At 35.0% G+C, this 27,485-nt stretch overlaps 1 protein-coding gene across 1 annotated transcript in view; it reads left to right on the top strand.

The window, feature by feature from the left end:
• FOCAD (focadhesin) overlaps nt 1-24,515 on the top strand; it is a 349,882-nt gene extending 325,367 nt beyond the window's left edge. The window contains exons 35-43 of the mRNA XM_051995374.1: nt 27-155; nt 1,663-1,778; nt 8,084-8,344; nt 9,099-9,188; nt 10,416-10,593; nt 14,093-14,190; nt 15,241-15,492; nt 20,836-20,911; nt 23,547-24,515. Coding sequence (XP_051851334.1) covers nt 27-155; nt 1,663-1,778; nt 8,084-8,344; nt 9,099-9,188; nt 10,416-10,593; nt 14,093-14,190; nt 15,241-15,492; nt 20,836-20,911; nt 23,547-23,620 — 1,274 coding nt within the window. The 3' untranslated portion in view covers nt 23,621-24,515. The remainder of the gene's footprint in view (nt 1-26; nt 156-1,662; nt 1,779-8,083; nt 8,345-9,098; nt 9,189-10,415; nt 10,594-14,092; nt 14,191-15,240; nt 15,493-20,835; nt 20,912-23,546) is intronic.
• Nucleotides 24,516-27,485: the final 2,970 nt, after the last annotated feature.

Here is a 27,485-nt window from a genome sequence, read left to right as displayed (position 1 = left end):
GTGATTTGTTTGTTTCTTTGTTATAGGGCCTGAATCTGTTCCTCCTTCTTATGTGAAAGTAGCTATGAAACCCATAGCAAGTGTTGGAGAAAGTCACCAGTACCCTCCTGTGAATTGGGCTTCCCTCCTTTCCCCTCTGATGAGGCTGAACTTTGGTAAATATGTGTTCAGAATATCACAATCTCTATTCCATGCAGTATGACCTCACTAGTAAAATATGTGTCCGGCCACCTTGAGGGTCATTGGTGGTTTTTTAGAGATTGTTCCTTTCCATTCCTGAATGGTGGTAATATGATTGTTGTCATTGGTTAAGAAACTTCACAGATCTGGGGGTGTACTCAAAGAGTCCCCAAAACCCTTTTGGAGACCTTGAGGTTATAATAATACTAAGGCATTTTAATTTTTAGTATGGTAAATGTTGATAGATATAACCCCCCTAAGTGAAAGCTCTTGGGGTGGGATCATTTTTAAGAGTCTAAAGTTTGAGAACTGCTGTCCTAATGGAATTAAGACATTCTTTGTAAGAGAAGTCATGATGAAAACCCAGGCCTAGTCTGTTCTCTCCCAACCAGGGGCTCTTAACGTGTGTGTGTGTGTGTGTGTGTGTGTGTGTGTTGAGAGCCAGTTTTGAGAAAAAGTTTGAGAATGCTAGGCAGAATGAAAAATTTTGCCTGAGGATAGCCCTCAAGGGACTTGCCAAGTCCGTGCCCCCAAGTAAAACAAAAGTAATTATCCATGGAGATATTCTGTACCTGAACCGTATGGATTTATGAACATTTCATTTTTTTTATTTTCCCACAGAATCCTATTGAGGAAAGCAAACTCACTACTATAAGTAGTGGCCAATTCTCTGGGCCACTTCGAGATGGTCTTCTAGACCAATGTTTTCAAACTCAAATAGAAATGGATCCCTACAGGCTACATATTGACTTAGAAAACCAAATTCACATTGTCTTTATTGTATTGTAACTTTTATTTTGTTAAACATTTCATTTTATTTACGTTTATCCACTTTATTATTATACTTTTATTCATTTTTATTATATATATATTACACTTTATTCACATTTATTTATTTTGTTAAACATTTCATTTTAATATGGTAGGAATTTTGAAGTTTTGTAGAGAGCAGTGAATTTTGGCATTTCTATAATCTAGATTCAACAGTTCTTAACCTTTTTTGTGTCATGGATGAAACTTTTTGACAATCTAGTGAGCCCCTTCTCAAAACATTTTATTTAATTCATAAAACAAAATAACACAGGATTATAAAAGAACAAATTATTTTGAAATATAGTTATCAGTTTAAAAAAAATTTTAATAGACTCCAGGTTTATGGCCTCTAAATTACACAATAATTCAACACAATGCTGGAATATGTCTGATACTGGTTTATTCAATTTGAATCCTCTAATTCTGAATGAGAGTTGTTACAGCTTTATTTTAAAACTAAATTCAGAGAAATGGAAATGACCCTGTCAGCTTTGTATTGACTTGAGAATATGCTTAAAATGGCTTCTTCTTCCTATTGGAGGCCTGTTGAAATATTCATTTTAAATGATATCCCTATATCTGGGAACTAAAATCATGTCTTGTATGTTTAATTTGAAATATCTTAAATCATTAGAGAAAATGCTATAGTAATTTTTTTTTCTCTTTTAGGTGAAGAAGTTAAGCAGTTATCCATTGAAATTATGGTGACTCAAGCACAATCATCTCAAAATGCAGCTATGCTATTGGGGATGTGGGTAGTACCACCACTAATCTACAGTCTAAGCGTATGTAATAAATAACAATTTGGGTGATATTAAAGAACCTAGTTCCCATTCTAAAGAATTTCCAAAGTTGGCAAATCTTTTTAAAAAATCAGTCCTCTATTCCCAGATGTTATTTGGTAGGAGATAGAAAATAATTGATTGACTCTGGATCTCTTAACATGTAAAACATCCTAATTTTACATTTGAAGAAACTGATGCTCACTCACTTAATTGTGTGTGTGTATTGTCAAGAGTGACACAGCTGATCTTCTGACTCCAAAATTAGTACCTATTCTTTTCACATGTTTCATCACTATGGATTAGGGGTCTTCAAATTTTTTAAATAAGGGGCCAGTTCACTGTCCCTCAGACTGTTGGAGGGCCGGATGATAGTAAAAACAAAAACTTTGTTTTGTGGGCCTTTAAGTAAAGAAACTTCATAGTCCTGGGTGAGGGGGATAAATGTCCTCAGTTGCTGCATCTGGCCCGCGGGCCGTAGTATGGTGACCCCTGCATGGAGTTTTTATTGCAGTCCCAAATTCATTCTTATATATTCACCCCTTATGCTACTTTCATGATGTTTGCATTGCTAGCCAGCAAAGGAAACACTTTGCTACATCCTTATTTATAAAAGTCATAAAATTAGACCTATTTTACAACTACTTTATTCTTTCTATTTCCTGTTTCAGTAAAATCCTGATAAGATGTTACTAAAAATGAACAAATGAATGAATGAAAACGCCACTAAATACTATGCTAGGGGCTGAGAATATAAAAGCAGAATGGCTCAGGCTCACCCTCAGGAGTTTGCCTTTTACAGGAATGACTGATTGCACACTTACAAAAGAATAGTGGCCAGGAAAAGGAAAGGAGTATTGATACAAAGAGAATGTGAGTGAAGCCATTGGGCAGTTGAGTGTCATATCTTTTCTAGCAGCAATGATTGCTTGATTTGAATAGCCAAGAATAATATGAAGAAAATAAGGTGGGACCAAGGCAGAAGATGTGAGCGGAGATGGTGAGGTAGCTAAGCAGGCTCCGGTTTTCCTGGTCTGAATGGGATAATTAGGAGGATTTGGCTCCCTCCTTGCCCATAAGAGATTCACTCACCCATCTACTCACCCATCAATTAGGGCAGGTTATCTATCAGGACTAGTAAGAGTGAAAGGGCATTGTGTCTGGAGAGTTGATCTATAGGTGGGTAGAAGGAATCAGTCACAAAACAAAATGATAGGATGGGAGGCCCTGATTTTTCCAGTGGATGTCTAGCCATAGCATGAGGTATGGCCTGGGGCTGTAATTGCCTTTCCACAGCAAATCAGAGCATTTTACATCTGGAAAAAAATGTTTTCCTTGAAGTTTAGAGGCTCCATCCAATATGCTAGAGACCTTCTTCATTTTTTCTTGATATTGTAAGGTTATTAGAGAACCATTCTGCCCTTGTCATCCCTTCCTTGCATGAGAACAGCCCATCTTCTCTTCCTGTCATACATTTCCTTGATGACATCTTTTACACCTGTTCCTTTATGAAGTTCCTGATTGTTTTGCAACCCACCGATGCCTACCATGCTCCTTTCCACTGCACAATGTGATATTTATCTTCAGTTCTTAAGTAACCAGCATCTACCATTTCTTATTGTTATACACAACACTGGTAAATTGTTGATTAAAAACTTGGGCCTTTGTAAGCAATGACAAAATAGTTTCAGAGAAACCTAGAAAGAGTTGTATGAACTGATGGCAGAATAAAGTGAGCAGAAGCACCAGAACAGTTTGAACAATAAAAACATTAAATTTTTTTTTCTTTTAAAACTTAAATACTCTGAGCAATGCAACAATCAACCACAATTTCAGAAGACCAGTGGTAAAGCATGTTGCTTATTTCCTTTCAGAGAAGTACTGCACTCATGGAGCAGAATAAGACTTACACAGTCAGCATGGGAATTTGTTTTGCTTGATACTGCATATGTGTATTACAAGGCCATTGTCTTTATTTCCCATCCTTCCCCCTCCTCTCCCTCCCAATCCCTGTCAATTAAGGTTTCCATGGAGGGGAAAGGGAGTAATTGAATATTCTTTTAAAATGCACAAATGAGAGTAGTATGAGGCTGGAAAAAAATATAGACAACAACTTTTCAAGTTAATATTTTTTTCAATGTACTTTATTTAATTTTAATTTTTTTATTTTTCCAACAGTCAGATACATTTCAACATTCACCTTTGCAGAACCTTGTATTCCATATTTTTCTCCTCTCCCCTCAAGACAGCAAGCAATCTGACATAATTTAAGCATGTGCAGTTCTTCTAAACATATTTCCATATTCGTCATGCTGGGCAAGAAAAATCAGATCAAAAGGGGGAAAAACCATGAGAAAGCAAAAAAAAAAAAAAAAAAAAAGAAAGAAAGAAAGAAAAAAGAAAAAGGACAAAGATGGAAAATACTACACTTTGATCCACATTCAGCTTCTGTAGTTTTTTTCCTCTGGATGTGTATATGGCATTTTCTGTACTAAGTCTGTTGGAATTGCTTAATTTAAATGTTATAAATCTATTAAAAGTAATTTTTATGTAGTAGAGATTTCTAATTTTATATACAGTCTTTCCCCATTATACTTTATATATATACATTCATTTGATTTTGGTGTTTAAAGTCAGAAATTTAAAACATTTGCAAACAGCAGCAACAAATTTTTTGTGGAAAACTTGGGATGGCATGGTAGGGATCATTAAAGAAGCTTTGCAACTCCTTGAAAGCTGTCCAACCTACTTTTCACTTCCTGTTCTATGATGTTTGTCTCAACTATATATTTTAATAGACTCTTTAGGCTTTCTCTCAAAATGCTTGTCTTAATCTGGGCTACATATCCGTACATATTTGCTTTGTTGTGTGGATAATAAGACCCATTTGTGTCTCCTCTAGCATAGATCTCTTTTCTCCCTTCTATATTTGGCCAAATTCAGCTGCTCTTTTCATATTTCTTCTTATTTAATAATATTTCTTCATCTTTCATATACACATTCAGATCTGTGAAATTAAGAGTCCAAATTATGGTTCTGCTGTCCATGATAGTGATATCATTTTTATAATAATATTTACATGTCTCTTCCATCTTCTATTTTTTTATCCTTCGATTTCCATCTTTAAATAACTCAAGATGACTTCACTTGAGTTCTTTTCTTTTCCAAGCTCTCTTTAAATTTATTCACTACTTCTGTTAATGAACAATCTCATCTCAATAAGTAGTCCAGTTCTTTCAATTCTAAAAAGCCCTTCCTAGTATTCATTATAAGTCTTGGAATATGTCTTTTGCCTTCCTTTATGTATCTGTCACTTAAGATGTACCTGGACATCCAGTTTCTTCTTGAGGAATTCTAGTGATGAGTATCTCACTACCTTCTGAATAATTGAAAATTTTTGTAAATGTTATGCATTTTTCTGAGAATGTAAACTCCTTGAGGTGCTCACTACTTTGCACAGTATCTTCCAAATACTGGTTGTCAATTAATGTTTGCTTAATTAAATTAAGGATAGAAATGGAATAAGTGTTTTAGTAACAAGTTTTCATATCAATACTTCTCTACATTAAATGATATAATGATGGCAATTCTCCAGCTTCTTTTGCTATTAAGATTTATCACATCATTTTTCTCCCCACATAGTGTCTGAGAAGATAGAATTTTTGATTTGCATAAAAATGTTATTTGATTTTATTCTTTATATATTTATTATATAATTACATATTTAATGTGTAGCATGTAATTATATAGTTGGTATTTTTGCTTTAATTTTTATTTCATTTATTTCTTCATATGATTGCTATAATACATTTTAGTAATCTGATTTCAGAAAATTTAAACTCTTACCTTTCAATTTAATTTAATTATACTTTCAGTTACTTTGTGGGTCTCAAGTTCTCTCACAGCCAGATGGAATCAGATTTCAACTTTCCTTAAAAATTTTTGCTTCTATTCTTCTCTACACTGTCTTTTGAGAAGGCAATTTTTTTTTTTTTTGAGAAGGCAAGTTTTCTTTTTCTAATCTTGACAGGAATAATAGTCGTTGATATTTATTAAGGCCTAGGAAATTAAGAGAATATCTACTAATTTCTTAGTAATAGCTCCTCTCTGTGGATTATTTCCAATTTATATTTCTTTTTTGTGCATAGTTTATGTGTTTGTCAGCTTCTTGGGAACTGGGGAATGTATTTTGCCTCTTTTTGTGTCCTATCACTTAACACAGTGTTTGTTAAATACCTGATGTTTAAATGTTTACTGATTGACTTGATCAAAAGTCCAAAAAGGGAATCTTTTAATTAAAGAAAGCATTCATTCTTTTCATCTTTTATGAAACTCCAAATGCTCTCTTATTAATAGAAATGCACTATGCTCTTCCTAAATGTCAGGACTTTACCTGTCCTCCATATGTAGGAATTATAATTATAATAATCTAATATCTGATCATTTTGTATAAAGTTATGCAAATCTTAATGCATTCTTTTTAGAAACAATTTTAAGGGAATAATGACTAGATAGCATTGTAAATCAAACAGCAAATAGTTTATTAATGATTCTAAAAATTATATTTCCAAGTCTTTCTAACAGTTTTTAAAGGAACAGGAGACATAAAAAATAAATCCTACAGATTTTTGAAAGCTTCATTGTTTTCCAGGCATATTTGGCCTTACGTGCCAAAATGTCAGGTTTTAACTTATGCTATTGTGAGTTTTTGTGGAGAAGAGTTATAGAATGATAATCTTGAAAAATTGAATCTGGTATCACTATATAGGACATCCAACCTCCTTGCTAGAGGTCAAGAAAGAGAATAGAGAGGGGAACTAGCTAAAAAAAATTGTTTATACCTAATCCAACTAGAAGAGTTAGTTAACAATTTATTTGTTTTCTTTGGCAAGAAATTAAATATAGGGTAAGCTAAGAGACTGTGCCTAATTTTAATTGAGAGTACTACAAAAAATACTCATTGAGTTTATATTGGTTTATTCAGAGCTGTTGGAAAGAACATCAATTCTTCAATTGACAAGATACCTTATTGTTTTTTTTTTTTTAATAAAAATGGTGAATTTCTCAGATATTACTAGGTCAAAGTTCATTTTTTTCAGACTTACGTGATTCAAATAAAAAAAAAAAACTATCATCATTTATAATAGCACCTATATGCAAAGGCAGCAAATTGTAGTAAAAAAGAAATCTCAATGGCCCAGTGAATGGAGTACTGTGTCTGGAAAATCTGAGTTCAAATCCACCTTCAGTATGTCATGTATTTACCTCAGTTTCCTCATTTGTTGAATATGGATAATAATAGCACGTACTTTCTAGAGATGTTGTAAGAATCAAATGAGGTAATGAGGCAATAATTGTAAATCACTTAATACAGTTCCTGGCACAAAGTAAATGTTATATAAATGTTAGTTGTGATGATGGTGATGGTGATGATGAAAGATTAGAATTGTTTAGTTTTTTCCTTTCCAGGGAATTTTCTTTCACAAAAATATGACCTTTCATTGAAAAGAACATCCACTTCTGTGTTCTTTCAGAAACAATATTTTGTTAATTTTTCCATTTTTTCCCCTTCTTTTGAAAACTAGACCTCCTGGACTCTCCCAGGCTGGAAATTCAGTGTTTACTGAATGTTAATTCAGTGCTAATTAGCACAGATGCCTTAACTTGCTTGTTTTATCCATCCTGGGCTGGTTTGCCCCTTCTGAGGCAGCCTGGTGACACTGTTCCTGTGGGTTCCTTAGTGTGGATGTTCCACAGGCTTTAATCTCATAGCAGCTCAGAATTTCTGAACTTACGTGATTGATCAGCCTTAGCCTCTCTTAGTAGCAGGATTATAATTGTACTCCACTATGCCTGACTATAACACTGTTTTATTCCACTAGCCAAAAAGAACGTATGCTTGAAGTCGAGTCTCTCTGTCTCTCTCTGTTTGTCTCTGTGTGTCTCTCTATACCCCGCTCTATCTCTATCTCTCTGTCTCAGTCTGTCTGTCTCTCTGTCCCTCTTTGTCTTCTCTTTTTTTGTCTCTTTCTCTCTGTCTTCTCTCTTTCTCTCTGTCTCTATCTATCTGTCTCTCTCTCTCACTAGCTGTTGTTATGGCTTCATTAGTTTGTAAAACTATGGGGAAGATGAAATCCAAACGTTAATAAGACTTTACATTGGAGGCATTCGTGTTAGACAAAAAAGAGCCATGAACTTCTGTGACTGTTCATGGCATCTATTAGCTGACAGAATGGCGGGTTCTGTGTAGTATAGCCCTTTGACTCTGATCTTTATTGTTTACATCAAGTGCCCTGTTTTGTTTCCAGCTGAAAACCAAGAAGTACCTTTTGGTGTCTCTGCCACTGTGGATGAAACATGTTTCTGAGGACCAGCTTCAGGTTTTCACTGAAGTGTTTATGGTGCAGCTTTTTAAAGCTGCTCTCCCTCTCCAGAGCCTTGAGTTATGTCAGAGTGCCTTACAGGGACTTAGCCAGGCTATGAAGCTGCCCAGTCCAGCTCAATACCTCTGGAGTCTCCTCTGCTGGGCTACTGAGAAAATCTTTGATCTTTTGCCAAACAAGATTCGGGTAAGGAGCAAAAATATTTGCATTCCTTTATAATTTATATATAGGATTTTTTTTTTACTGCCTTTTTGGCAAGGCAAGGAGGTAAATGTTTTAAGAAAGTGGGTGGGGAACTAATGAGAAATGACCACATTCTTTTCTTTACTGGGAGTGTTTTCTCTTTCAAGATCTGGGTTGTCGAGATTTAAAATTTAGAGCCATGGTTTTGTGCAGACTGGACATAGATCATCCAGTACTGAGCCAGAGAATTCACTCAAGGTTTCTTTGCAGAATAACTGACTCTAGGAACAAAATAGAAGAGATTTCACATGAGAGTCTGCCTAGAGAATATTCAGGCAAGAATATTTCCATAAGTTTACATATTTTAAGAGATTTCAGAAGAAAGAACACTATCAAAACACTAGTAGGCTGAAGAGACACCTATATCTTTAGTATAGCTTTTTAGATTGACAAAAAAAAAATTACCCACAGATGATAGGAGTCATTTTTTGAGAAATACACAAAGGAATGAAAAGTATCTGAGCCCACTTATTTTTTTTTTCTAACTAACTGCAATGGAAAAATTAAACACCTTTAAAAAACAGAATTATCAATTCTCCTCTGTTTGATTAAGGTAGAAAATCTTGTCAGGTTTGTTCCTAGATACAAAGATATAATAAAAAGATAATGATTTTTCTTTTATTTAAAAGATTTGAAATAGATTTGTTCTCCTGGTGCCTAAATGTATTTTTATATACTTGCAATTTTTATTTGCCAGAGAAATGAAGTTGACCTGTATCTCAATGCAGCAAAATGCCTTTCGGAAATGACAGATGCTGAGATAGATCGCATTGTTCATATTACTAAGGTAATGATATCAGAATCTTACTTTGAAAGTTTTTTTTTTTTTTTTTTTTTTTTTTTTTGCCTAGTTTGAAGATTCAAATTGGTGAATCTGTGCAGTGTCAGCTCTTTTTGGTTAAAGCCATCTTGCTTTCAGCCTTTAAGTGACTAATTTTAAAATGGATTCAGTTCCCTGTTTGAATATAAAAATCTAAATTCATTAGCCTGATTGTCCTCAGGTTATTCAGATGCCAGAAACATTTTGAAGACATTTATGTGCAAAAATGAACATTAGGTTACTTGGTGTTTTTTCTAAACTTGGTGGTTTTTCTAAAAACTTGGTGTTTTTATTATCAATTTAATAAGCAAAAATTAGCTAAATTAAAAAAATTATAAATGCACCTATAATTTGTTAAACTTTAAACTAAATAATACATAAACTTTAACATCAAAATAGCAACAACAATATTTTGTTTCCTTCCGTCTCCTCTTTTGTTCTCTGACTTTGTTGCTGTTGTTATTTTTTATATAGTTGTCATCAGTCTGTAGATCCTGAGTATCTTCTTTTGTTCTGAGACTCTTTTTATAAGTCTTTTTGTTTTTCTGATAGTTCTTCATGGAGATCAATACTTATGGTGCAATAATACCCTATTACACTGATAAGCTGTGGTTTATTCTGCCATTTCTCAATTGTGGGACATGGACATTGCATTCAGCACTTTGCAAGGACACAAAAGAAATAGGAGAAGCAGGCCTTGTCTTTCACAGCCTTGTAATTTTGTTGGAGGTGTGGTGTCTAGAGCAATTCCTGGCAGTAAAAGACCTAGGCTTGGCATGTTACCCATTTAGATCCCCAGAGTACTATTAGCACATGACCACTGTAGTGGAGTAAATGGCCCCAAAGAGTTATCGTGCCCCTCGGAGAGCCTGTTGTCCTGTCATGCACTGGGAACACGAAAGCCCATTATTTCTGGGATGTATTTATCAAATGTGTTCACTAATTAACCTCTGAACACATTTGTAATATCTATGAAGAAGGATAGTGTCTGCCATCAAGACCTACTGTCTCTAATGGACAATTTTAATACAATACAGAAACAGGCAACATAGCCTCCTGCCAGGAATAAACCGTCCTGGCATTTGGAGTGGTGGCCAACTTCAGTCAGCCTCTCTGCTTTTAGCCTAGCCCTTGGGGGCACAGCAAACAGAGATAGATGAAATTAATGGTAGCTAAATGATTTGCCATTTTCAGAACAACATAAAGAAGGCTGCTTTTGTCAAAGTATATTTAGTCTCTCAAGGTCGATTCCCCCTGATGCACTGGAATGATGTGATTGAGGCCGCAGTACGATGTCAAGAAAAAGAAACAGTTGCATGGATGATGTTACATGGTTTATATCATGCCCGGATTATAAGCCATGCAAACACAGGTAAGGGGCACCTAGAAGCAAAACTAAGTTTATTTGTTTTTAATGGGAGAGGGTAGGTGATGGATTCCCTCTATCATCTGTTTTACATTTTATTTGTATTTTGTTTCTTTATTTTAAACTCATGTAAAAGAATACTTAGTCCTTTGGAGACAAGGTTCAAACTTCTCATACATGGGAAATTTTTATGAGCTTTTTGATGGCTTCAGATTAGATTTCTTTTTATTTATTAAGTCAAGTCAACTAGAATTTATTAAGGGACTACTCCATAATGAAGCGCTGGAGGCTACAGAAACAGATAAAAATTGTCCTCACTTTCAAGGAGTTCATATTGTATTGGGCAAGACAAGTTGCAGACCACTATTTCCATGTAAGAGATATTCAGCATAAATTGGAGGGAATCTCAGGGAAGTTAGTAACATTGAGACTGGGAAAGAACTCTTACAGGATGTAGGATTTGTGCTGAAACTTGAAGGAAAGCCGGAAGGCCAAGAGCTGGAGAAAAGGAAAAAAAAACACTCCAGAGTGGAGAACAGATTTGTAATACTAATTTGATTAGTAAAATATCACATAGAAAGAACAATTATTTTTAGTCCATTTGAAATGGAAAAGCTTCCTGAATTGTGAAGAGACCTGGTTTCCTGGAACACCTACAGCATGTCCTAACTACACGACTGTAAAAAAAGCAATTCACTAACCTCTTTTAACCTCCTCCCTCATGAATAGAATGAAGGGGATATTACTTGTACCACTCGCTTCACAGACCTGTATTTTACAAATCTTGAAGAGCACCATAGGAATGAACATTTTTATTTATAATTATTCTGTTCAAAGCATTGTGTTATTGATTGGGAATAGAGAGTGAACATTGACAAAAACCCAGCCTACAGAGAGCTGCCAGGGAGAAGCAGTGTGATCCAGTGATTAGAGTGCTAGATGTGGAGTCCAGAAATCCTGGACTCAGAGCCCCAAATATTGACCATCTGTGTGAATATTTATCCTCTCTTGTCCTCAGATTCTAAGTCTCTAAAATGAGAAGTTAGGATTAAATGACCTCCATATCTCTTCAAGATCTGAGTTGATGATTATAGTGGTTTTTGAAGCATTCAGTCTTTTCCAGTGTTAAAAGTAGAAAATAGCAACTTTTGATTGGGGTTTGCTCTATAGGTCCAGTAAAATTCTGGTTCATCAGATGGCAATGCTAATATTAAAGCAACTAGGTGGCTTGGTGGAAAGAGTATTGGACTTGGAAGAAGAAGACCTGAATTCAAATCCTACCTCAGATACTAACTTAAGACCCTGAGTAACTCATGCTAATTCAATCTCAATTTCCTCATATGTAGAATGGGAATATTAAAACCACCTTTCTCACAGGGTTATTGTGAGGGCCATAAGAGAGGATGTATGTAAAGCACTTTCCAAGTATACAAGTGCTAGTTAGTATATGCTATTATTAATGAAAGCTTAAATTTATATAGTGTTTTATTGGTTGCAATGCACTTCATAAATCTTCTGTGAGGATTAAATGATTTTCAAAACAATCCTGTGAGGATAGCTGGTTCAAGTATTATTTTCCATGTTTAACAGATAAGGGAACTCAGAGAGGCTAATTGATTTACACAAAGTTACACAGATAGGAGTTGGCACTATAGAAACTAGCTTGCCAGGTTGTGGAATCAAGCACTCTTTTTTTCTGAGAGCACTTTAGAGTAGATAGTTATTAACCCTTATCTTTCTGGACAGGTAATACACATATATTGTCTGTGCTTACTATTTCATGTTTTAAACTCTTGAATAGCTTCCATTGTTATGTGGGCTGTTGGGGGTTGGATTTTTTTTTTTTTTTTTTTTTTTTGATTTGCAAAACAAGCAGTCTTATCAAAGGCTGGTATTGGGATGTAGAATCTGGTATAGTATCTGATTGCCATATGATTAACTCATAAAATGGAATGCACCTTCTAAAATACTCAAATGTATAAGATTTAGACCAAATGCTTTAAAAAAAAAAAAAAAGACATGAATGATCATATGAACAGAAGGCACTAGGCTAATGCAAAGAGAAGAGATCTTCTACCTTCTCTGCCATCTGTTTCTCTTTTAACTCCTTGAGTAGATCTCTACCTTTCTTTTAGTCATGAATTCCTTTGACATTAAGGTGAATCCGATGGCTCCCTTTTTAAATTAACATTCTTAGGTGCATCAAGTAAAATCATAGGGTTAACCAAGGAAGACAATAACATGGAGATATAGTTATCAAAATATTAAAAAAAAAACCCAAAAAACTTCACAGTTGACTTAGCATTGACATTGAGTATGGCTCAAATAAAAAAGAATGCCAGAAACTAAATCTCATGGTACTAAACAGATTCTATATACCTTTCTTTCCACAATTTTCTGCCAGTTACAAATGTTACAGGATGTTTGAGACAGAAATCAGTAAATGTGATTACAATGGATTTGGCAGATTTGAGGGCTTTAATTTTGTTAGTAAAAATCTTGAGCTGGCAGTGGTATGGCATTCAGAAATCGCATTGAAGCTGATAACTTTCCTTCTGTCGGATTTGACAACAGTATCTGTTTCATTGCTTACCCAATGAATTTATAATAAAATGCTGTATTTTTAATATATAAATAGACATTTATTAGTCAAACATATATAGTAGACATTCCTCACATTGGAATATGAGGGATATACAGTTTTTCATTTTGAGAACTCCATACATCAATGTTGATGCTACCTGTGCATGAGATAAGTCCTAGGGAATTGCCCTGGGCACATCGAAGTTAAGTCACTTGGGAAATGTTACATACCTAATAAATGTCATAGGCAGACCTTAAACACTCCAGACCAGCACTCCATCTACTTAACCATTTTGCCTCTACAAGTATTCCTTATAAACAAAAAAGAAAGAGCAACTCATCAAAAAATCTAGAATGACTGAGTTCTTGGAAAATCTGGCAGAGGCTGGGAAGTCTTTGTTGTCTCCAAGTCATTACTATAAAAATAGAAAAAAGAAAACCAGACTTCATGCTGATGTTTTTGCTATTTATTTCCCCTGCAATAGCTGTTTGTTTTTGTTTGTTTGGTAAAATGAATGAACTGATCATTTTTAACCCCAGAAAAGAAGAGATTTTGACTCCAAGAGTCAAAGTTTTACTGCCAATGAAAAAGTCCTTTGAGATATAGGTATATATTTAACACTGAGAAAGAAATGTCATTAACTTAATTGTGGTAGTAGTATAGCAAATAAATTAGGTAACAGAAGCCAAGTCAAGCATCTTCCTCAAACATTAATAACAAAACCCTGATGTTCATAGTGTCAAAGAAATATCTTTTGTTCCAGCACAGGTCAACACTATTACAGTGAGAACTTGGGATTGTTTGATGGAGTCCTCACCAGGTGTTCCTCTTTGGTTACCATGGTTATTACTGCTCTATTTTGCATTTCAAAGGAAAACTGTTACCCGTATTCCTAGTCAGAAAATGTCCTTGTCTTTTCAGGAGTACTGAAGAGAATGGAGTGGCTGTTGGAACTGATGGGTTACATTAGAAATGTTGCTTACAAGTCAACATCTGTTGAGAATGTGGCTCTTGAAGAGGTACAATCTATAGAAGTAATTTGTAGCTTCCTTAAAATTTAGGGCTTGTATTTGTGCTCCAAAGAGAGAATGTTTAATGCCTTGTTGCTTTTATTTTCCTCCTGCCTTTTATTTTTTAAAAACAATAGTGCCATCACACTGCTGCCAGAAGAAAGTGGGTGTTCTCACTATGTTATTTAAATTATCCAGAGCTGCCTTTTGAAAATCTTTTAAGTGAAACAGACTTCTGGGTGCTCAGTAGGATAGCAACACTTAAAAAGAACAAAAGCAATGAGAGACCAAGTTTTAAGTCTGTGCACCTGATTTGCCTTAGGTGGAAGGTGCATAGAGATTTGGGATTTGCCCTTTGTTGGATTTCTTAATTTGAAGAGAAGAAACAGATTTGAATCTGTTTTCCCTTCTCCCTAAATAAAATACAAGCAACTCTCTCCCACTTCTTGTCATTGTTCTGACTCCTTTAGGTGGTTTTATTAGTTTGTCTTACTCTTGGTAAAGTTCATTGGCATCATATTTGCTGAGTGCATAAAAACCATGTGCCCATGGATATTTTGAACCAGTACCTGGATTTCCTCTGGCGTTCTCTGTCTGTGTTTTAATTTTCCACCAATAATATTAGGTGTTTTCTAGAAATTGAAATTTTTTTTTTGATATATGGCTTAGTTTCATTTTTAAAACTCAAAATAGTTTTACTCTGGAAAAAAAGGGGGAGGCAAATTTTACTTCTCACTTTGCCTTGTAGTCAGTTGTACATTTTTGTTTTTACAAAACAGCTTTCAAATGTGTCATTAGTTTTTTTGTAACTTCTGGCTAAGCAGTGTTTCACCGGGATGCCCACGTTTGTTTTATTTTGCTCAGAAAGGGCAGTGAACCCTTAAAGTGTCTTTAGAATAGAACTCTTCTTCCCTGAGCCTTAATAATTCCATTTCCTATGTGTGGTGGGGCCTCTCTGTTGTGGATGCTGAAGGGACAAGTTGAGCTGGACAGTGGACGTGTCTCTATCTTTTGAGTTGCTGAAACACTTGACCCAGTTTGTGCCTGTTTCCTGTTTAGGCTATCAACTTCCTGTTGCTGCTTTTTGCAGCTTCTGTGGTTACGTGGGGTGACCACGATGCCCCTCTCCTGCTTGGACTCAGTGCCAGCTGGTTGTCATGGCACCAGGAAAGAAGCATGGCCGGGTTCTCGACTGGGTATCTTGGCCAGAGTCCAATGAACAGGGTCACCTTGCAGGAGACTCTCACCCTCCTTCCCAGCAGCATGCCGCTTCTGCTAAGCAAAGAACCGTGGAAGGAGCAAACACAAAAGGTAAAGCTGAAAGTCATCTCCTGCTCACGGCCGCCATCGCCGGGGAGTCGCGCTGTGGTGGCCCAAATGAAACTTGGATCAAAGCAGAGGCCATCCTGGCAGCCTCCCCCACTGCCAGGGAAATGCAGTCTCTGTGATCGAGGGCAAGTGGGATAATAAGAAACATATTTTTTTTGGGAAAAAGACAGCTTCTATCTTGTGTGACATTAAAGACATGCACACATGAGTGTGTATGCTCACACGCATGTTTCATCATACAGTTGTTCACACATATACAATCCCCAAACCTTTAGGTAGAAAAAAGTGGCAAAGATGGTGATATGAAATGTTACAGCCCTAGGCTATTTTCCCTAAGAAATTGCAGCAAAGAACAGCAGATGAAAATACTGTCTCAATTAGGGCAGTGTAAGAAGAGACTCTCTGGCTGGGGTGACACCTGGGAGAGTTACCCCCAGCATAGAGGAGCTCCCACAGGAGACCCAGCCAGCCCTGGTGAAGGGGTGTCTCAGCACAACTGGGACAGTCCCAGGCAAGTTAACAAGCATTTATTGAAAACCTAATCTGGGAGCAAACAGCAGAACCTATTAGTGGAATCCTCCACAAAAACTAAAAAGACCTGTCTCTTTTTTTCTAGTTTATTGTCAGAGCCATAGCAGGGGACAAAGCCCCGCTAGATTATTTATAGGAAGAAAGTTACAGAGACAAGAGCAAGTCAGTAGTCAGCAAATATTTATTAAATGATACTGTTTGCCAGGCACTTACCAAGGTTTAGGGATGCAAATGAAAGATACTTTCTGCCCTCGAGGATTTTACAGTCTAACACGGGTATGCAACCCATGAAAGGAGGTATGGGGTGAGGTGGCCAGTGGGGGAGGGGAGTAGTCAAGGAAGTCCAGAATCCAGGTGAGAAGGGAAGAAAATGTGCTTTCTGAACTCTCTCCTTAAGTGGAGGCTTTGGAGTTGATGGGTCCGTCTGCTAGACCCTGGAGCAGAGAGTACTAATGAGGCATAAGGACCAAGGAGGATTGGATCTGGAAAGATAAGAGTTTCCCGCTTCTTGGAGCATGATGGAGAAGTCCCAAAGTAGTACAGTGGGGGGGAAATGAGGCCAATGAGACAGGCAGAAGCCAGGGATTTAGGCCTTGCTCCGTGCCCAAGTCCTGAGGAGGAAGGAGAGCCAGCATCTTTGTTATCATCCGGAATTCTGACAGAACGGTGGTACTGGCATCTGAGTTGCCAAAGGCATAGAATCAAAGCCTCGACACCTCCTGCCAGGGCCAGGAAGATGGCAGGAGCCACGGGAACTCAGGATAGAAACAGCATGTAGTAAGTCAAAGGCCACCTAATGAGATACCATGGATTAAGAGAAACGGACTACTTAAATCCAGAAGAAAAGAGTATTTTAATGGAAGTAGAGCATTAGGAATAACAATGATTGTGTCACAAATATTCCCAAACAATATGAAAGAAATGAAGCAAGATATTAAAAAAAAAAAAAGAATTAGAGCTCTAACACAGTGATACCATGAAAAAACAAATATTTGAAGATAAAAGATTGAAACATTAGAACATGTAATATTACTTGCTGTCAAAAAACAACAATTCAGATACCTAAGAGTATACCTGCCAAGACAAATCTAGGAACTACATGAACATAGCTATAAAAACACTTTATAAGGTCTGATTTAAATAATTAGAGGAATATTAATTGTTCATGGCTGAGCAATGGAGTCAGTATAATAAAAATGACAATCCTACCTAAAATGATCTATTTTCAATGCCATTTCAATTAAAAATACTACAAATTATTTTATTAAGTAAAAATAATAAAATTCCTTTGAAACATCAAAGAAATTAATGAAAAATGTAAAGAAAAGAGGCTTAGCAGTAAGATCTTAAACTGTATTATAAGGCAATAATTGTCAAAACTGTCTGGCTAAGAAATAGGTGGATCAGTGGAATAGAGTAGACATAAAATGCACAGTAGTAAGTGATTATAGTAGTCTTTATGTTTGAAAAATGTAATGAAAACTGCCCAGAACTGATCAACAGTCAGCCAGCCAATAAGCATTTGCAAAGTTCTTAATATGGTTAAGCACCGTGATTACAAAGAAAAGCAAAAATAGTCCGAGATAGGGTTATTTAAGCATTCTGTTTTCTCTTCTGTTGTTACGGACAATTTATATTGTTAAAATATTAAAATATTTCCCTTAGATGGTCAGATTTATTGGCATTGGGTAGAATAGTTCCCAGTAATTGCTTTAATCTTATTTTCCTTGGTGATGCATTTACCTTTTTCAGTTTTTATACTATTAATTAGTTTTCTTTCTTTTTTCATAATTGAATTAGCCAATAGTGTTTTCCCCACAAAACCAGCTTCCAGTTTTATTTATTAGTTCAATAGTTTCTTACGCTCAGGTTTATGATATTTCCTTTGATTTTTAGGATTTCCAATTTAGTGTTAAATTGGGGAGGCTTTGTTTCTTCTTTTTTTAATTTTTTAAATAATTACATGCCTATTCATTGACCTGCTCTTTTTCTCTTTTATTAATGTGTAAATTGAGAAATAAAAATTTCTCTTAACTATTGCTTTGGCTAAAACCCACAAATTTTTGAATTTTGTATCATTGTTATTTTCTACTGAAATTATTGTTTCTATGATTTGTATTTTGATTCACTCATTCTTTAAGTTTATATTATTTAGTTTCCTTTGGGATTTTTATATTCTACATCCCTTTATTAAATGTCATTTTTAGTCTGGAAACGGTGCATTACTGCTTTTCTATATTTGACTGTGAGGTTTTTAATGCACATAGTCCATTTTTGTAAAGGTGCCATGTAAAACTGAGAAAAAAAGGTATGCTCCTTTCTGTTTCCATATAGTTTTCATCATAGGTCTATCAAATGTAACTTTTCTAAGATTCTAAGATTTCATCACTTTATGGGTAGATTCATCTAGTTCTGAGAGGAGAAAATTGAGGTCCCCCACTACTATAGTTTTTCTATTTCATCCTATAACTCATTTAACTTTTCCTTTAAGAAATTGGGTACTATGCCATTTGTTGCATATGTTTTATATTGTTCATGGTGCCTTTAGCAGGATGGATAGCCCCTTATTTTAATTCTCTGTGTGTTTGTTTCAAATGTATCTCTTACAAACAAAATATTGTTGGATTCTGATATTGAATCCCTTTTGTAATCTTGCCTCCATTTTAGGGATGAGTTTATCTCATTCATATTCACAGTTATGATTACTAACTGTGCCTTTTCCCTCTATCCCATTTTCTTCTGTTAATCCTTTTGTTTCTCTCTTTTTATCTTCTCTCCACTAATAGTGTATTGGTGGTGAACCTCCCATTCCTCCTACAATTATTCCTTCTACATCATAGTGATTAGGAGTGTTTGTTCCCCTTTGATCTGGAAAATCCATGTAAAATTAGTGGAATTTTGATTCTATTTTATTGTTTCTTGGTATTTCATGGACTCATTAGCTTAGCTTCTGCTTACCCAGTTCTAATTTATAGAAAATTATTTTCTTCATTGAACTTTTGTATATATTTTTCCATTTAGATAATTTTTTGGTGTTGTTTTTGTCAGTTTTTTTGTGTGTTCCTCTTATACCAAAGTTGTTAATTTTTCTTTCATAATTTTCTTCCTTTATTTTCATTTATTTACCTATTTTTAATACATGTAAAGGACATTTAGGGAGAATACAGCACTAGTTCAGGTAAACCTATAACTTTTTTTTTTTAAGTTGGAAGGTTTTTAAGAAGCCATATAGTATTACTCTTTTTTATTTTCTTTTTATTGATGAACTGAGGCTTATAGAGGTTAAGTGATTTGCCCAGTCATAAAGCTAATAAGTTTTGAAGGCAAGATTTGAACATAAATCTTTTTTTGGAATTATTTTTATTCTTTAATAGCTTTCTTTCTTTATTTTATTTATTTGTTTGTTTATTTGTTTTTGCTGGGGCAATTCGGTTTAAGTGATTTGCTTAGGGTCATATAGCTAGAAAGTGTTAAGTGTCTGATGCTGGATTTGATCTCCCTTTTGATTCCAGCCTAGCTGCTCCTGATCCTAAATCTTCTTGATCCCAGTTTCAGAATTCTACCTGTGACATCATGCTGACGGTCCCTTTATTTCCATTTGGAATCAGTTCTGGTCAGCAGGATATTTAGGTCTACTCACGTAGCAATAAAACATCCAGCAGGATAACACAGACTCTCCAAACACTGGCCTTTTTTGGACATCACATGAATGGTTAGAATCTTAGCCCCTTGATCCAGTTAAGTCACAGGCATGGTTTCCGTGCTTTTTAGGGGAAAACTATCTTAACTTATGTATCAGGATCTTAGACTATATTGCTCTTACCACAAATGAATTCAGAGAAAACTTGTATGAACGGATATGATGAAGTAAGCTTACCACAATGTCTGTATTAGGTACCTAACACTCATTGTTTTGAATAGACAGCACCAGGAGAACACATTATACACTGACTAAAATAAAGGAAGACAACTTTGAAAGACCTAAGAATTCTGACCAATGCCATAACCCGTCATGAACTTTAGGAAACTCATGTGGAGGCGTAAGTCCTGCCTGCTTCTTAGGCTAAGGGGGATGGACTAGAGGAAAAGAAGGAGACATGTGTTTTGAGACATGTATTTACATTACTATTCATTTGTTATATTGAAAGGCTTCCGTTTGAAGAATGGGAGGAGTTAGTGATAGGGAATTTGTAGGTAGTAAAAATGCCGAAAAAAAAATCAGTAGCAAAACCAGACCTTCAGTGAAATATTACAAAAACACTCTGAAAAAAGCCAGAGTTTAAAGGGGACCACAGGACATTTTTATTGTTGTTAAATTGAATATACAATTAAATAAACTGGGTAACAAAAGTTCAGTTTCATACATAACTTTATGTTTTTTGTACAGTGAAATGATGTTTGTTGATGTTTATCAAGTTTGTAATAAAAAGTAATTTTTAGAAAGTTAGAAAGATCAATTCTGTGGTCTTGTTCTTGTTGGGGATGAACTAGATATAGATAGGAGGACTACTGGAGGGTTAGCCTGGGTCAGTTGATCACTCCTGCCCACCCAGATGTAAATGCTTATAATTGTTTACTGTGCAATTTAGTGAATCAGGAAACTAGATTTAAGTTTGGTACAATCAGTTCTCATGAATGAGACTCACAACCCATTTGATTCCATGCCACTATTGTACACTGGCCAGATTCAGAATTCTGTGAGACTCATATGCTCATGTTTGTAATTCCATTCTAAGTTATCGGTTCTTGATGGCAGAGATCTCTTCACTAATATTGGGTTTCATTTTACTCTAGTTCATTGATTGGCTGTTCAGTATTATGGAAAGTCCTCAAGAAGCACTCTCAGCAAGTTCCAGAGATCTTTTGAAAGGTATTTTTTTTATACTTTTCTTAATCACCTGGGTAAACAACATTAGTTGTCTCATCATGCACTCTAGCCTTATTATGTCACAGTATTTTTTAAGAGATTGAATTTACATTGGGAAACAAAATGTATAAGAAAGTACTTTGTAAATTGTAAATCACTTTGTAAATATATTACTTTTGCTTTTTAATTATAAGTTGGTATGGATTAGTACAAATAGTGAATCCCATGAAGCATGAAGTATCTCATATATTAAAATGTGCAATATTTGAATTTATAGTTGCTTAAAAATATGGTTATGTGTTTGTTGCAGCTCAACGGAAATGATGCTGTACAGATTTGAATACTGTGACCCCTTTAGGAGCTGTGCCATTTGTTTGCATTAATTGGGACATAATCATACCACCCGATTTGGCAGTCCCACAGGGTGACTTTGCAATCCAGGAACATGAGCTAGGGTTCTACATCTTATACTCTCCTTGTTATAAACAAAGACTGTTTTGATTTTTGTACCAGTGCCTGGCATATAGTAGGTGCTTTCACGAATGCCCATTAGTTGATTGATTGGTTATTTTTATTAATTAGAGAAAACTCTTTGTGTCTTATCAGAGTAGTACATGTGTAAAGATGATGGACCTTTTCTTTGAACATTTTATAGATGTTTCTATTAACAGTATTGGTTCCTGGGTATTTTTTCCGATAACTGAAGTTGTGGGGAATAGCAGTGGTAAACTTGCTATACTCAAAATATCACTATAATCTATAAGCCTTTGCTGCCCAATAGTACTTACCTTGACAAAATTCACTTAGTGACCTTCCATTGTGGCACTTTGCTTGCTTGATGGAGTGCAGAGTATGACTTTATTTCAGCTGTCCAAAAATGGAATTCGAATTCTTTCTCCTCATTGAAAGTGTTCAGGCAGACAATTTTTCAGGTATGTTTTGGAAGGAGATTCATTCCTCAAGCTGACATTGAATTAAAAGACTTCTAAGATTTCTTTCAACGCTAAGATTCTATGATACTTTTGGGTATTATACTTTTTTTTTTAATTTTTTAGACCACTAGATTTTGTCTTTCCATTTTTCTTCTAGTTTGATTTTACTTAATCCATGGTCTTTTATACCTTAAGAATTATTATCTCAGGGAAAAACATTAGCTAATGGGACAGGGCAATGGAAAAATTTTTAAGGAAATACATTTTTATTTGTGTTTACCTTTTGTTGAGTCCAGCCAGTGCTATATTCTTCATTTCATAAGGACTCAACAACTCTCACACTGAAAAATTTAAAGAACCTTTTTTTCCTGAGGAAGGCTAAAATTCTTGGAATAATAAACAAAAATAAAACTTTTAGAAGGTTAAACACTTAGGAGGATGTGGGGAAGCCACCTTAATTTATACTGATTCTTGAGAGATCATGTGTGAATAGTGATAAAAGGATAAATATTTGTCGGCATGTGACTAAACACTGTAATGTAATCAGATCTGCTCAGCTTATCAGCTCAATGAAAGTGATAACTTTTCATTTTAATTCAGGTTAGAGCATTATTTTGTAATATGATTATGTAGCATTTTTATAGGATTCTCTGTTGGTCATTAAGATTTTGCCAAAGCTTAATGGCAATTCCTGGTCTTAAAGACTAATTAAGACCCAAGAGGGGCCTAAGGTGCCACATTTTACAAGAATGAACCCCTGGAAAGGGAGAAGTCAATAAGCATTTTATAAACTCCTGCTATGCACCAGGCACTGTGCTAAGTGTTTTACAAATATCTCATTTGACTCTGTGGGTAGTTGCTATTATTATTTTTCTTTTTTTTTTCTCTTGAGGAAACTAAAGCAAACAGAGGTCATATAGCTTATATTTGTTAGAGACTGGATTTGAACTCAGGTGTTACTGGGCAGTCTATTTACTGCAAGACCTAAGTGCCTATAATGGTGCTGATTATATCTTTACTAAGGTCATTAGCGGACATTGGAACATTAGCAATAATAAAAAGAGTGGCATAAAATGTCACTGGTCATGGCTTTCTGTGCATGTCCTAGGTTCCAAAAGCATATGTTCCCCAACCAGAGTAATGAGCATCTCACCAGGTTAGAATAAAAATAATCCCCTTTCTGTGACCCAAATGCTAAGTGCCTTGTTGACTTGTGGGTCATTTGGGCAGTTGTCAACAGCATGATCTAAGTATATGGAGCTACGTGGCCCAGAGATTTCCTTCTATATTTTACATGTCACAGTGGGTCAGACTCCGAGTTTGGAATTGAGAAGACCTGAATTCAAACCTTATCTAAGATGCTTATTAGTTATGTGATCATGGACAAGTCAGTTAACCCTGACTCTCAGCCTCAGTTTCCTTACTGGTAAAGTCAGGGACTTGTATTTGAAGGTAATTTCCAGCTCCGAATCTTTAATTCTACAACTTTGTTTCTTCCTGCTTCTATTATTTTTTTTCTTAGTGGTATTTCATTACACTTATTTTACATATACAGCTAGGACTTGGTAGGGATTGAAATAGAATCTGAACAAAACTGACAATAGAAAAAAAGGGCAGGTTCTATTCCGGTATCCTTTTTAGAGAAAAAGTAACTTATATAGATTTACAAAATGCAATAATATACTATGTGTTTTTTGTTTCCCTAGCTACAATTCTGGCCTTGAGGTCTTTTCCTGAATTTAAGAAGAAAGTAGTATGGTCCAGGGCATATGGTTGGTAACTATTCTGCCAGAAGTCTCAGCTGGAAAAAGAAGGAATTTTAAGCTTACTGTTTGTCCATTCCAGACGTGCTACAGAGAGCAGAATGATATATTACTGCCTGGATATTTGGAAGACATATGAAGAATCACCATGAACTGGTTTGATTAACAGACCAAATTTGGACTGGAACTTTAGATTATATTTTCCTTAACTTCTATGGATTTCAATCTGTAGAGTCTTTGTTTTACAGAGTCTTAAAATATAATACTCATGATCCAAGTAAAAATAATCTTGTGGATTTATTGTATGTAATCATATTTATTTTGAAAATATGAAGAATTGAACACTGAATAGCAAAAACCCAGGTTACACGGTGGATTACCAATGTCATCCCTTACCCACATTTCCTATATACTCTATAAATGGATTTGATTAACTTTGAATGCCTTTTTCTTATTGATTTAAATATTCTTTTATCTGAGTTAGCATACAAGTAAAAATGTTAAGTAATACACATTGAACTTAAGTGAGGAAGGACATTTGATAAATTCATTAAGAGTGACTCAATTTACACTTCTGTTTCAAGATTAATCATTTAAGTAAGAAGTTACACCTTGATTAGAATCACCAGTGGTTTCAGTCATTGAGAAATATATTTTTAATTTCCACAGTTTTATAATAGAGACCTGGGTGATTCAGCATAGTATTATAGAAGGAGAACTGGATTAGGAATGGGGAAGCTTAAATCCTAGTTCCTATTGCTATTTTGGTATTTTGGTATTTTTTTTGGTGTTTTGGTAATTTGGTAAATTTTGCTATTAGTTGTGTGACCTGGGCAACCCATTTCAGCTATTCAGTTGGTCTTCAGTTTCATCATCTATTAAAAAAGGAAATTTGAACTGTCTAATATCAAAGGTGCCTTCCTAATTAAACATTTTGTGTTCATTTTATATAGAGAATCAGTTTACTACTTGTCCTATATAAGTATATATAGATATAAAAGTCAGAGTCTATTTTTAGGTGAAAATATATGCTTGTGTCTATGTGCATACATACATACATATATTATATATATGCAAATATATTCATATATAGGTGGAAGAAGTAAGAACAATTACATGCTTGAGATGTGGAATAGCTTGAAAAATGCCTATTTTTGTTGGTGATAATAGCAACAGACATTGATCTACATAACATTTTAAAGTTTATAAAGCATTTTACTCACAATTTGTTAAGATAGATGTGGCAAATTATTGTTATTCCCATTTTATAGCTGAAGCAGTTAAGATTAGAGAGGTCCAAATGAATTATTCATGTCCAAATAGCTAGGAAATATTGGATCCAGGACATGAACCTATAGCTGCTGACTCACAGCCCAATCCTGTTTATCCTAGATCATATGGTGCTGCTTAATCTTATCATTCTGACTTTGAGGTATTTATATGAGTTTGACTGATATAGTCAACACTCAACCTGGTCATTTGTTTTGTGTGTCCTCTGGAATGACAGACCCTGTCACTCTGTAATAGTTGATTCTCTTTTGTATAGTACACACAGTAATGCTGTACAAGAAAATCCATCATGGACTTCATATACTTCTACTCAACAACCACCAATTAACCTGTCTCGCTTTATGATACATTTCAGTGCATCTTTATAATTTTCCTATTGTCCTTCTTACCTTCTCTGGTGCTCAAACCTGAAGTAACTACAAGGTCTTAATCCTTTCCAACTTTTAAGTATACTTTGTTGTACTGAGTTCTTCTCTTCTGTATTGGTATTGGGGATAGTGGTGGTGGATATTGTCTAAACTTGATTCCAGAGGACGAAACATTGAAGGAAAAGCAGTAAAGGTGAAAGGGGCTAAACTTATATATCCCTTGAATTACACATTAATATGAGCTAACTAACTGTAACCTTTTAAAATTAGTTAAACATCCTTTATATGGATGTTCAAATGGATTAAAATCAGCTTGGAAATCTGAACAGATCATTTTTAAAAATTACAATGGGGAAGAATAATGAGCAATGTTGTAATAAAAGGGCAATGAACATTTTAGTGTTTTTACTGTAGTTATGGTGACTTTGGACAACCAGAAATCTCAAACACTAATTTCCAAGGGACGAGGAAATGCAGAAGATGAGAGAGCAATTAAGACTGAAGTCATCTACTTTTTAAATTGTACCTAGACCCCAGCAACAGCCATGAGTCAATAAAATCAAAGCTATGTTTTGCCATGTCTATGTTACAACATCAGCATTAATTGGGAGATCTACATTTTCATTTTTCCCAGATTCAAGCCAGATATCAGATAGACTAGCTTGGGCCAACCTCTCCAGTATTCTCAATGTTTTCCCATATAATCTGTCCCACTTCCTCAGAGAAGAAAAATTGGAAGAAGAAGAGACTGAGATGAAAAGAAAATGAAAATGAATATGTATTTCCTAACTCTATTCTCCACACCCCAAAAAAATAAACACCAACCCCCCCCCCAACAAAACCCAACTCTTCAGACAGCAGCTTAGTAGAGTACTAAAGGTTTAGGGTTTTCCTATTTATGAAGACCTTTAGAATATAAACTTAAGCACATCAAACACGTACTATAGTTTTCAAATCAGAAATCTTAAAATTTATAAGGAGAGGGACTGGGTTTGTGAGTTTAGGGACATCTCGGATAACAAAATTTTCTCAATCCAGATTGTCACTTTCTTTAAAACTTAAAGTTTTTTTAGAGTTACCTATTTCTCTGATTAAATCAGTTAAATGATTTTAAGACTCACATTGTCAGTCTCAGTCTCTCTCTCTCTCTCTCTCTCTCTCTCTCTCTCTCTCTCTCTCTCTCTCTCTCTCTCTCTCTCTCTCTCTCTCTCTCTCTCTCTCGCCAGATGAAGTTCAAGTCTGATTCTGAGTGAGCCCAGCTTACTTTTTATGGCATAAAATGCTCACTCTCTACCACATTAACAAAAAGAAAGTCTCCAATATGTGAGATCTTGATCCTTTTGAAAACAGAGAAGCTGCCCAAGATGTTAACAAATTAATGACAATGAGATTAATGTTGAGGAGAATTCTTTAGAAATACGAATTTTACCTGAAGCAATTTGAAACCTGCTTTTCTATGAAGCTTATTATATGAATCTTTTGGCACTTAAAGTATAAATCTTTAGTAGCTACCTCGACATAAAATCAAAACAAAAAACTAAGAAACTTATTCAGCTTATTTAGAACAATTATATAAACAAAACAAATTACTACTGCAGTAACTATTTACTCTCCCCCCACAGAGAACTGTATTTACTGGTGTCTATAAAACATAATTTTCTTGGCAATCTCTTATATGTGTCTGTGATATTCAGTCATGTTGTTACTATTAGTGACTCCATTTGGAATTTTCTTGGCAAAGATAAGGGGGTACCTTGCCATTTCCTTGTCCATCTCTTTATAGAGAAAGAAACTGAGGCAAACAGTTAAGCAACTTGCTCAGCATCACATAGCTACTAAGTGTCTGAGACCAGATTTGAACTCAGAAAGATGAATTTTGTTGACTCCCGGCCTGATGCTCTGCCCACCCAGCTGCCCCTCCTTTATGTGAGGAACACATAAAGGAATAGTTTCTGTCTCTGAGAAGGAAATCATATCAAAATTGAGGTTCATGAAGACCAAGAAAACAACACAAATGGGACATCTGAAAAAAGAGAATCATCATGAAAATGAAGATGACATCTTAGCAAAAAATAAAGCTGATTAAATAGTTCACTGAATTTTAAAGTATTTTTATATTTAGCACTATGAAATTCAAAACACATACTCAAAATCTATAAATATAAAGAAATGTGTACTTAATGGTTTTTCTCCCTAAACATTTTTACTACTGTAAAAAAACATT

This window comes from Antechinus flavipes, chromosome 1 (assembly GCF_016432865.1).
Source record: "Antechinus flavipes isolate AdamAnt ecotype Samford, QLD, Australia chromosome 1, AdamAnt_v2, whole genome shotgun sequence".
NCBI lineage: Eukaryota > Metazoa > Chordata > Mammalia > Dasyuromorphia > Dasyuridae > Antechinus > Antechinus flavipes.
This window is presented reverse-complemented; position numbering and strand designations above follow the sequence as displayed.